Here is a 13,371-nt window from a genome sequence, read left to right as displayed (position 1 = left end):
TAAATGACTAGGTTCTATACATCATTCTCTAAATGACTAGGTTCTATACATCATCCTCCAAATGACTAGGTTCTATACATCATCCTCTAAATGACTAGGTTCTATACATTATCCTCTAAATGACTAGGCTCTAAACATCATCCTCTAAATGACTAGGCTCTATACATCATTCTCGAAATGACTAGGCTCTATACATCATCCTCTTAATGACTAGGCTCTATACATCATCCTCTAAAGACTAGGCTCTATACATCATTATCTAAATGACTAGGCTCTATATATCATCCTCTAAATGACTAGGTTCTATACATCATCCTCTAAATGACTAGGTTCTATACATCATCCTCTAAATGACTAGGTTCTATACATCATCCTCTAAATGACTAGGTTCTATACATCATCCTCTAAATGACTAGGTTCTATACATCATCCTCTAAATGACTAGGTTCTATACATCATCCTCTTAATGACTAGGTTCTATACATCATCCTATAAATGACTAGGTTCTATACATCATCCTCTTTAAGACTTGATTCTAAACACTATCCCCTACACGACTAGATTTGATAATCCTCCTCTACAAGACTATATTCTATACATTATCTTCTACATGATTGGATTCTTTACATCAGCGGTTCTCAACCTTTTAAGCTCGGCGACCCCTTTTTACAATCCCCCAACTCTGCCATGCCCCCTCCCTCCCCAGACACACAGCAATAGAAGAATAGACAAAAACAATCCATATTTTTGATTATCTTAGGCACCCCTGGCAAATAGTCAATCGACCCCTAACGGGGTTGCGACCCACAGGTTGAGAACCCCTGCTTTACACCATCATTACCACGATTATGTCTATTTCAGATAAAGATTTTTAAAAGAATAGGAAAGACATCTAGTTAATAACGGCGCCTGACAACTTGACATCTCTCGTGACCCACTTACCGTCATCGCTGTCATACACGTAGAAAATTTTGTTCTCAAAAAGTGTCAAGTTGGCAACTACTTTCATAACAGCCTCCACATAAGGGGGGCATATGCTGACGTCATACTGATAGCCTTCCAGTAGGCTGGGGCGCGAGGGCGTTGCCAAGATGTAGGGCAGCCGCAGTGCCTGGCAGTAGGACTGTATAGTATTGAAACTGGACGCTAGACTTGTCCCCACGATAACTGACACACCTTCGCTGGCCATTCCACAAACTGTGGAGGAAAAAAAAAAAGGACGCTAAATGATGCGATTAGGTCATGAATATGATGCTAAATGTGTGAGTTTGAGGAGAATATATGAAGTGACTTCTAAAAAAAAAAAGATACGGAAAAATGGTTTAAAGTCTCTCTTGTTGCGAATACAATGTGATCAGACATTCGTGAAATTCGATTTTAGTTTGAATCTGATTCTCCCAAATTTTATTTAAGTACTGTACTATTGGAGGGGACGTGATGGATGAATGGTTAAGCGCTTGACTTACTGACAGGGATTTTGAATTTCTGGATTTTTATGACTGTCATAGTCCACCCAACTCTAGTGGGTGCTGGACGTCAGTTGGAGAAAATAAAGAGGGTTTTTAGTTGTGCTGGCCACATGATACCCTTGTTAACCGTCAATTATAGAAACAGATTACCTTTACATCATCTACCCAATATTGTTTGAAGGATACTTTACTATACCTTTTATGGAAATTTTTCTTACCAAGAAAAGAATAATTGAAATGGATTTATTTGGGGCACAAAATAGTTTCCAAGTTCCCTAAAGCAGAGAGCACCACTATAGGCTCAATACAAAGATTGTGAAGGGAGAAATTCAGATTCCTTTTCTGTTTATTTGTTATTTTACGAAATGTCTCAGGAATGATTGAAGAAGCACTATCGTGTTATTTGTCTAGCTCAGCAGCTGTCTGTTACTTGATACGCTAAATAGAACGCTCTTTTGACAAGCTAAGACTTTTGAGTTCGAATCACGATGCATACTGGGAATTTTGAATTCGAAATTTAGCTCAAAACGTGCCTAAAGAAGCGAAAGTAAAAACTCACTTGCGCCTCCAAGTTTGTAGTTGTCGCTAAAGATGGTCTTGTTCCTGACTGTGTTGTACACCTGGGCCTGGTCACGTTCGTGTCTGAGCTCTTTCAGCAGGTTGTTGTTGATGACCATCGTGGCAAAGTCAAAAGCCTGCTCGTAGTCTTGGTCCTGCGTGGGAGGGTCATCTTGCAGAATCAGTCCTGTAAGGTAAGAGACGTCCTCAAATCAAACTACTTAATGATATCGTTCAATTGCAGTGTTGAAATTGTCATGTAGTTTATGTTCACCTTGATTCTAAAAACTCAAAAATGTAATGGTTTAAAGATTTGTGATGCTACACTTTAGACAATTTCGTACTGCGTCTACACTATATTGATCATCACATCATTGTCATCATCTAAGACCGATACCAAAGCCTTTTCCTAATGGTTTAAAATTTTAACCCGCTTCAAAAAGGATATAAAATATATAATAATACGACAGAATAACTCGGACAAAGAAAACAAAAAGAGTTATGTCCCTGTTTTTGGAAAAAAAAATAGGTCACAATGTTATGTTTGAAACTTTGGTTTGAAAACAATAAGCTAGTGAAGACAGTTCATAGCAGCACTTATTATGTTTCATTAAAATTGTCTGGATTCAGTGGCGTAGCATCCATGGCGCGAAGGGGCTTGATGAACCCGGGCCCACGACCATCAGGGGCCCACTGCGCCTGGGCCCATGACTATTGACTAGTTGAGAACTTTGGGGTGACACCGAAGTGAAGAAATAAATGCACTTTAGTTAAACTCGATAAAAAAATAGAATTTAAAAAGCTCTCTCAAAATATCCTGAGCTATGTTCCAGGGTTTATATAAACGTAAAAGGCAGTGCTTTCCATCCGATTTTTGAAATTGTAATGGTGGCTAACCCTAATCGTGCGTTTGAGGTGACAATCGTCTCCATATTGTCCCATTCGTTTTTTTTCATGTCTGATTATAGTTATACACTTATGGGTAGTACAGGAATGGTGGGGGATAGAGAGAGTTTGGCTAAGAAGCATGGATAGTCCCGATTGACACTAATTAAAATTTCGAGACAGCTGCAAATTATTCAAATTTTTCAAAGCTATATATGTTTTATATTTCTTTTTTATATAAAGTATGTCAATTTCATCTTGTTGTACTTATATGCCAAACCTGTGATCGCAGCTGTGTATCAAGGATTGGCCTCTTTAGTCACACAAGAAGTTGCAAAGGGAAAAGATCGTCTCACGAGACGTAAAATGCCACAGAATTTAAACTATATTTGCATTTCTTGATTACAAAAAAAAAAAAATAAAAAATAAAATAACAAACAAACCAAGACGGATATCTTTTCAGTCTATGGCAGGGGTCGGCAACCTGCGGCTCGCGCGCCACGTGCGGCTCTTTGGATGTGAAGCTGCGTCTCTTTAAATCCATGGGCAAATATTATTTATTTTATCGAAACAAAAATCAATTAAAAAATCGTTCTGATTCGATTCTATCTCTCAGCCAGGTGTGCTCGCTTTTCAGCGCACCCCTCCCCCATGTCTTGAAGGTGACATATTTGCAGGTGGAAGATATTGAACTTTCTTCTGCCTTATCCCTTGTTATGGATGTGTCTTGCAACATAAAAACTCTGCACAATTTGCACTTTTTGTCAGGTATATGTCTTCCTAACGTCCAAAAGAAGAACTTCTAGGATTGCTACCGCTCTCACTACAAACTATAGGAGAAGATACAGCTAATGTCGTGCGAGCAAGCGTTCTCTTGCATGAACAATTATTTGCATGAATATAATTTTAAAAAAGTAAGAAGCCAACTAACAAATGAAAATTTATAGTCGTGTTTGAAACTAACAACAAGTTATGAGCCAAATTTATCCAAACTTTCTAAAATCATGCAAAGCCATAGTTACCACCGAATTTGTTTTCTCAATTGTTTGTTATTAAAGTACAAGTTAGTGTATGTAAATGTTTGTATATTTAAATGTTATACTTAAATAAATAAGTAATTATCTAATAAGACCACATATATATATATATTTATATATATATATATATATAATAGTATATATATATATATATATATATATATATATATATATATATATATATATATATATATATATATATATATATATATATATATAATCTAACTTGTTGTGTAAAACATTATTTATATTAACATAAATTGATATTTTTTCTTATGAATAAATAGATTGTTTTTTTTAAAATAAAAAACTATTTATGTTAGTGCTATTATTGTTTGGAAGAAAAAAATCTTATGGCTCTTTAGAAACTTTAAAATTTTGTAAATTGTAATTTTTGGCTCTTCCGACTCAAAAGGTTGATTCTAACAAAACTTCAGGACCTCTCGGTGTCTTGCTAAAATACTGCTACTTTAGGACATCCATTCTGTACCATTTGTCTTTCATTAGTGGCAGCACTCAAGACAAATACAAAGTTGATACCAAATTCGTATTATTTTTTTTTTATACTGGTAGTGATCTCCTATGATGCAACAGCGGCAATATCCAAAGAAATAGAATTAGTCATTTTTAGGTTTTCATATTTTTTAGAATTTGCTGAACAAATGCTCCAAGTAATTTAAAAAAAATCCCTATTTATCCTTAAGTTGCACGGCTTAAGCTATGATGGTGCTTCCAACATGACTGGATACTACAATGGCATTTGGGCATTGTTTCATCAGAAGAAGCCGCTCGCGCATTTAGAAATAGATGCACTGGTTTCTTACTTTGCTACTTAAAATGGCAGAAAAATGTTCAGTAAATAAATATTCGATCTATTTACTGTTAAATAATGGACGTAGAACTAGATACTAGTTTGTATCAATGTTTCAAAGTTTGACACCTAGAAGTGTTTTAGGAATGTCATTGTGTAGAATGGTAACTAGAACTAGAACTCATCTTTATATATTTGAAACTCCGCGTACTCGTTTAAACTTGTACAAACATTGACTTTGAATTCCTGTTGGAGACTTCAAACAGAGTAAAGTGATTATAAAATAAGATTATTAACAAGGTTACAAAGACAGTTTGCGTGGAAACACAAACTCAAAATCGGCCCCCGAAGTGGTCCACCCAGGCAGGCTTCAATATTTTCAGAAAGAACATCCGAATGAAATTATATCAAAGACAAATGACAGATAAGAATGGAAAAGGGAAGGTTGACAGATCTTGTGTAGTGCCCCAACAGTCAGCAGATCAAAGGATAGGTGAATTTAAAGTTAGATGTGAACCTGGCCTAACTAGTTCCCCTTTCAGACCTTGTGGTGTATATGGCAGATGATGTAAAGTTCATCTGTTTTTGTGGCCTACGATTAGCGAGGGTGTCATGTAGCCAGACCAACCGCCTTTACTTTTCCCCAACTAATGTCAGGTACCCATTAGAGCTGGGTGGACTCAGAGGCTCCCAAAGATTCCGAAGTTGAAAATCCCAGTCTTCACCAGGATTCGAACCAGGGACCCCCTGTTCGGAATTCGGAAGCCAGGCGCTTTACAGCTCAGCCACCGCGCCTCCCCTGGCCTAACTGATGTCTTATAAGTGATCTTATGGTTTTGAAAAGGCTCTATCTATTATTCGAATAGTCAAGAACAAAAGACATTTATATTTTGCCCATTGCAGAAAAAAATAGAAAAAGAAAATGCAGTTTACAAGATTACTATTCGTTTTAAATTATGTGTAACTTATAATGCATACTAAATAGATTTTTTCTCTTTAAAATATTAGTAAGCATTAGATTGTGTGTAAATGTAGTACTTAGTATAACCTAAATATAAAAACAAAAATTTTTGACAAAAAATCTCTAACTGTTTGCATAAATGTGTTACAAATATAAAGCACAAACGTCCCCCCTGATATAGAGCCTCAAGTGTTTGTGTGTTTAATAGTTAATAGTTATAAAAGTGGTGCATTTTTATGAAATAAATGCTTGCATAAGTGATTTAAAAAAAATAGATTTTTCGCTTTCAGAAAAGAAAAAAGTAGCAGTTACATCAGAACTTTGAATGATCTAAAATATTGTGATGTCGGATTTTCACTATCTTTTCTATTTTACGAGATTTAAACAGGACGGACAGACAGATGGACAGACGGGCAGACGGACATTCACACAAAACTTATAGCGTCTTTTCCCCTTTCGGGGGCCGCTAAAAAGCTACTCTTCTTGCATTGGAATGTCTTTTGGTCAATGTACCGATACATTCAGATGACTCAATTGTTTTGTCATACATTGTATTTGTCTTATTGGGGGAGGGGCCCACCAATATACTCTTGAACCCGGGCCCACGGGTATCTTGCTACGCTACTGTCTTGATTACCAAAATATTGCAGATTTTTCACACTAGAAGTAAATCACCGCAATCTTACACTTTGATTTGTCACTTTGCGATTGTCATTCTTTAAACAATACAAGACAGAAGAAAAATAACAGAAAGCGATATAAAAAAACGATAAATGTGGTGCCTATGTAATGGATAAAAAAATGACTTAAGAAAATGAAAAGAGGAAGAAATGGAAGATATATTGAAATAAATAGACACAATTAACAACATCAAGGCCGCCATTTTGAAATATCAATGTGGCCAACTAAATATAAGAAAAAAATGCTTTTGGCTACAAGAGAAAAGGTTCGGAAATTTTATTCTACTGCGCTGAAAAATACCAAACAATTATTATATTGTTTAGGAAAATAGCTAGCTTATCAACACATGTACTGCCGTATTCTGTATTGCTATTTACGAATTCGTCTCAAACTATGAAAATCTTCAATACAAACAAAACACGAATCGATAACAAAAATACTCAATGAGTCAATTAATTATTGATACATTTTTTGTATACCGAATAAGACAAATCACTTGTACATTGTTGGCAGATAGAGTTTTAAGGACTGAGTTCTTCCCCTCTAGATAACCTTTGTTTGTTTGTTTTTTAAAGGATTTTTTTTATTTTGCTCTTTGTTTCCCCTACCGTTCGAAAAGATGGCTGACGAGGCGAGTGGACTATGTACATACATGACAAGAAACTATCCAATACTATGTTAAAGTAGCTCTAACTTGGCCAGAGTGTTCAGGGAAATAAACTCTGACATTTCATTTGTTATTATGTTTGGGTCAAAGCTCAGCAGTATGTCTGCATTTATAGAAAAAAAAATCATTCCGTTTCAAGATCTACATGTTTCTTGCGTACTACAAAATCTTTAGAACTTTACACCAGCTCCCCCCCCCCCCCCGTTTCCCCCTTTTTCTTTCTCCTACTTTCTCCCTCTTTTGTTGTCAGTCTCCTCTTTTTTTTTTCTTTTTTTTGGTCTTTCTCCGTCCCTCTTTCTTTTTGCCTCTCTCTCTTTCTCAATTCTTCACTGTGAGAGTAATTGTGTCTTTGTCTTTGTTCTTGTTTTAAAACTATTTGTTTGTGTGTACGTTGCATTAACTCTATCTCTCCGTAATTATTTACCACATTCTGGTGGAATCAACGCTGATATCGTCAGTTCGGAGAGAAAGAGTTAACAAGTAGATCTAGTATCAATATAATCTTCAAGAGGCAGAGAAAGCGATGGGAAGACAACGTCAAAAAGAAAATGGACGGGCCTCTCCATTGAAAGAAGTTCTATCCAAGGCAAAAGAGGAATGGAGAAAGATGGTTGACAAATTTTGTGTGGTGCTTCAACAGCCCAACAGACTAAGGAATAGGTGAAGGTGATAAACTTCAAATAGCCCGGAAGCCCAGAGTTTGTGTCATTCCACATCTATATCATTGTTTTAATGAGAGATATTTTGTTGTTAATTCCAAATGTTCACATACCGGTAATACTAATGCTTCCCACACTGACTCCTATGTATAACAGAGGAAATAATAATATCACTATATTATATTATGATCATATAATAATAATATTATATACAATTATTATTTAATTAAAACGTGTATTAGTGTTATTTGTTTATAGAGTTTCAGACGCTGAATATTCTAAATTATACTTCTGGGAGAAGAATAAAGTGGTGTCAGCTGCTGGACTTCATTAGCTTGACTTTTAAATTTAGATTAATTTATGATTTTATAAGTAGCCTAAAGATAATATGGTTTTGTTCTAAAAGTTTCGATTGTCCTACATCCTAATCAAGACAGGAAGCCAGCGGGCTAGGTTGGAACTCGAGATCATCGCAGATACCACACAACCAGCTGGCCACGTAAGTAAAGATAAACTATTTTAGCTCCGCGCATAAAAAAAAGCGACTCATAATCACGAAAAAAAAAAGGCTGAAGAAACTCCAGTTGAAATATATTAAGTAGAAAGATATAAAGGAATCTACTTATAAGGTACGGCTGTTTTAAGCTAGGTTTTATATGCTGGTTTTATTCTTTAAAATCCTTATAATATGTTATCATCAATTATTGATGGCTTTTTAAGCATATCTTTTAATATATCAAGTAAAATATTCACCGACGCTTGTGACGTCTGCACTTTTTGTCCTCCTATCCCATAATGCACCCAATCAACACGTGATTCATCAGCCCAATTGCTGACAAAGGAATCCTTCCGTTTAGTCACGTGAGAATTGAAATAACTTTGAGAAGGAACAGACACAAAATATCAAATTCAAAACATCAAAGAAAAACATTTTCCCGGACAAATGGTAAAGTTGATTAATAGGTCGCTAGTTCTCTTGGCTTAGTTTACATTTAATTTCTCTTTTTGTCGTCTGCTCCTGTGTTCGTCTGCAGTTTTTCTTTTGAGTATCCAATGTATCCAATGCGTATCCCAAAGCTTTTGTAAGCTTATAAAAAAAAAAAAACTAGTCGCCCCGCGGCGTAAGTCGCTATTTGCCGGAAGTATTCATTTAGGCAGCGTATTGTCGAGCAGAGTGTATAACTGTGCTTCCATGAGTAACAACAACGGACAGAGCGTCGCCATAGTTATCTTGGTAAATATAAGCAAAGAGTAAATAAAATTCTCAACACTAAACTGTCTGGCAGTAACCTTATCACTGCCATAAATAGCTGGACCTTCCCAGTGCTCCTTTACACTTCCGGTGTCATCAAATGGACTGACACCGACCTACATGACATTGACAGGCTCACGAAAACATTATTGACCGAATTTTGATGTTTACCCCCCAAGTCCTCCACCATAAGGCTATACCTGCCCCGGAAGGATGGAGGCCGTGGATTGCAGAACATCTTCAGACTGTGTAAGACGCAAGTTAAAAAAATACGATCAAAACTGCACGCCTCTATCAATGAACTAGTTTCCTTCCTACGCAAATATGACTATGATGCAGCCCCTCTGAACCTAAACAATGGTGATGATAATGTCGGTTTGGACGACGTAGGGCATGAGATTCGCCAATGGGAAGAAAAAAACACTCCACGGAAAATTCTTGGCTTTATTAGATGGGAACAACATTGACAAGGCTGCTTCCTTAACACGGCTCAAAGAATGTCATCTCTACCCTGAAACTGAAGAATTTCTTAATGGACAGAGTAATTAGGACAACAAATTACGAGAAAAATATCCTAAAACTCGATTTTGTTGACAAATGCCGAAAATGTGGAAATGTGGGTGACTCCATTGAACACATAATGGCAGGATGTTCAGCCCTGTCAGAGTCTGCCTACCTAGCTCGTCATAACCAAGTTGCAAAGTTACATATAATTTGATCGTTAAGGATACTCCTCATTATTACAAATAAGAGGTCTGGTCAAAAGTGTGTACACGCTAATTCTCCCACACACACATATCGGATCAAGTTGAAACTTCGCACAATTATTTATTGGCAAAGACAAGACTTGAATCAATTTCAAAAAAATAATTTAAAAAATTTGTAACTGGTAAATAATTATTTTTCCTAATACCAATAAGGGAAACTAATACTTCAGTATTCACAGATATGGCTAAATTTGTTGGGTTTATTCCCCTTAAAATAATTGTTAATGCTATTTCTCCCTCACGCATTCTCCGATGAAGTTAATACTTTAAACAATTATTTATTGCACCTAACAAAACAAGAATCAATAAACAAAAATACTCAATTAGTCAATTAATGGTAATTAATTAATTTTGTTTGATGCATAAAAATCTTGTAATCTGAAGAAACATCCAAAACATTGGCAAATAAAACATACCCACTCAATATCAATGTACTCACCTATCTGTCTTTCAGTGGCTACTGCGATGAAGGATGCAGAGAAAGTCAAGAAGAGAATCCAAGACAACGAGTCCAACATTTTGAGATCTCAGATCTTTACGATTGGATGTCTGTTAGCTGGGGAAGTAGCAGATCTGTTGGAGACACATCACATTATGTCGAGATTGATCCACAAGAAGAAGAATGAACATTCGAATTTTAAAAAATAATAATGGCAATGTCTTCGATACCAAAGATTAAGATTGCTTAAGCTTACATGGTCATTTTTACTTAAAGAAAAATAAATAAATAAACCATTTTTAATAATAATAGGCTAATAGCAATATTATTATTATTATTATTATCATTTTTATTATGTAAGAAACGAATAAGTATTCATTATCTGGTGCTGCCAGGGTCGAGTTTCGTTAAAGAGAAACAAAATTCATCGTAGACCCTTTAACAGTTTCCACCGAGGAATTTTCTGGTGATGTGGCAGGTCTGCAGCAGTACTGCCCTCTGACAGGCAACGAGGATGTTCCTAGGAATGTTATGGGACTTGAAGGTATCTGTGAGGTCAGTCATTATTATCCCATCGGTTGATATAATTATTATTATTACTAACGTACAAATGTAAGGACCCCTTTCAGACCATGCAATGTATAGGGCAAATCAAGTAAATGTTATCTGTTTCTTGGCCTACGTCAACGAGGTTGTAACATGGACAGCACAATGACCAACCGCTTTTGCTTGAACCCATAATTATAATAATTATAATTCTTAAATCTTAGAAAACTTTATTAAAAAAAAAGAATTAAAAACAACTTCAACAACCATTAGTGAAATCTAAAAACTGATCCAATACAACACAAATTAATAAATACATAAAACATAGAAGTAGAAATTTTGAAGAAATAATTTCAAAACTTTTTAATATGTTTTTTAAACCTATCTATCTATTTATTTATCTATCTATCTATCTATCTATCTATCTATCTATCTATCTATCTATCTATCTATCTATCTATCTATCTATCTATCTATCTATCTATCAATCTATCTATCAATCAATCTATCTATCTATCTATCTATCTATCTATCTATCTATCTATCTATCTATATCTATCTATCTATCTATCTATCTATCTATCTATCTATCTATCTATCTATCTATCTATCCATCCCTCCCTCCCTTCCTCTCCCCCTCTCTCTCTCTCCTTCTATCTCTCTCTCTCTCTCTCTCTCTATATATATATATATATATATATATATATATATATATATAATGTACATGTATAAAGAATTCGTTTTAAGATGATATTAATGATAGAACAGAATTAAGTCAAACACATTATTTAGCCAAATACTAATTAGCTCCAGCAAAGAACCCACATGATCAATTGAATAGCGTTGTCAATTATCAATGAAATATGTTTCATAATGATCGCATTTAAATATTCCAAATAAATCATAATAACAATAACAATAACAAAACTGCAAAAATACACACACGATAAAGTTGTCATAGCTCAGGTTATCTTTCTTGAAATAAGGGCATGAATATACTGTGCGTGTTCAACAGAATAACACACTTAATTGAAACAATTATCCGGTTAAAATGAAAGTCGACGATTCAACAGGTTTTCCCCTACACAACTCAGTGCTACAAGTTTCACTTCTTTCCAAAGGCTTCCGTGTCTCACATTGCCATTTGTAAACAAAGCTAAGCCGTAAGAATTCGAACGCGTTGCTTACACTGAAGGAAGATGGTGAGGCCTGCACATTGTCATCGCTGTTTCCCAGAGGTGTTAGACTTGGACATTTTCATTTTTGTGTGTGTGTGGACCTTTTCCCCCCCTCTCTCACCAGGGGTGGACTACATGCGTGCTGGCCAAGAGGACACCATCGGGAGAGTCGCGGAAACACATGAACTGAAAAGATGTGCTCACACTCGACTATTGTGTGTGTGAGAGAGCCAGTTGGACTTCACTCACGGCGCTGGGTGAGAGAGAAAAATCAATACTGTTCACCCAAATTGCAGGATTGAACTCAAGAAACAAGGAGAGAGGGAGAGATAGAGAGGGAGAGAGAGAGAGAGGGGGATACACAAAACAAATTCCTATTCACTTCACGATCTGTTGTTGCTACTCAGGCCCTATGCCACGTAGATCTATATTCATCACTCACAATGATATACGATAGATCATGATCTAAATTCTTTGCAGTAGACACTTTTTCTCAATCAAAAGGACAAAGACGTCTCTCTATGATTCTCCTTTTTCCTCTTCAATAAGTGATCACTGCGTTAACTCTTTCTCTCCTAACTAACGATACCAACGTTGATTCCACCAGAATGTGGTAAATAATTACGGAGAGAAAGAGTTAATTGATAGTAAGATATATATACTACTATAGTACATATTGTTACGACTTTTGGAGTAGACTAACGAAAGTTAACTCACCGATTGTCAGGTCGCCGATATCCTTCTGATTGCAGAAGCACAGTTCAACTACGAACAGTCAATACTCCAAATAAAAAGAAATAATTTCACAGTTCTCCTCATTAAATGTACATACCCCTGTTCACAAAAACAGATTCAAGCAAAACGATCCTCCGTCGAAAAATCAGCGACCATAACTCCAGCAGTTACTTAACACATCAACACACTCGCTCAGGTCAGTTTCACCTCCAAGCATAAACAAAAGTTCAAAAAGTTATATATACTTGGGGGGGGGGGGGGGGGGGGAGAGAAAACTGCCCACCCCTCCCCCGAAAAAAAAATCCTGGCTATGCCCATGACTAAGATAGTGTGGAGCGGTGATGTCATATTCGTCCGTCATATGTTTTCCGGCCCCACGAAACGTGTGCTCAAAGCGAAGGCAGAGGTTCGACTGGATTTGACGATTGTTTCGCAAGTAAGACGCGTGACGGAAAGTTTCATGGACTTCATGTCAACATAAAAAAACAACAACATCTATGCACTTTTTACTATTCCTCTATTAAAGTCGCATATTCCGAATGGGTGGGCAAATGCTTCTAAGCAAAATTTAAAACTTGGGTAAACACGGTTCTTGAAAACGGCTCTAATGTTTTTTTCTAGAAATTTGACTATTGATGAATATAATTAGACAAAAGAATGACTAGCTCGTTGAGCACATTAGGGCAAACTTTTGTTTGACGTTATACATTTTCAAAGTAAAAAAAA

General features: G+C 36.0%; 1 protein-coding gene across 3 annotated transcripts in view; it reads right to left on the bottom strand.

Moving 5' to 3' along the window:
* Positions 1-12,816, bottom strand: part of LOC106058155 (glutamate receptor 3-like) — a 37,058-nt gene extending 24,242 nt beyond the window's left edge. The window contains exons 1-4 of one of the 3 annotated variants that reach the window (XM_056037958.1): positions 12,628-12,816; positions 10,187-10,320; positions 2,029-2,214; positions 943-1,197 (exon numbers count right to left, since the gene is read on the bottom strand). In XM_056037958.1, coding sequence (XP_055893933.1) covers positions 943-1,197; positions 2,029-2,214; positions 10,187-10,265 — 520 coding nt within the window. In that variant the 5' untranslated portion in view covers positions 10,266-10,320; positions 12,628-12,816. Of the gene's footprint in view, positions 1-942; positions 1,198-2,028; positions 2,215-10,186; positions 10,321-11,675; positions 12,107-12,627 lie in introns of those variants that run through there. The other 2 variants (XM_056037956.1, XM_056037957.1) reach the window with 2 other exon arrangements.
* Positions 12,817-13,371: the final 555 nt, after the last annotated feature.

The sequence above is a fragment of the Biomphalaria glabrata genome, chromosome 8, assembly GCF_947242115.1.
Source record: "Biomphalaria glabrata chromosome 8, xgBioGlab47.1, whole genome shotgun sequence".
NCBI classification, from domain to species: domain Eukaryota; kingdom Metazoa; phylum Mollusca; class Gastropoda; family Planorbidae; genus Biomphalaria; species Biomphalaria glabrata.
Note: the sequence above shows the minus strand (reverse complement) of the source record. Positions and strands in the feature narration are given on the sequence as shown.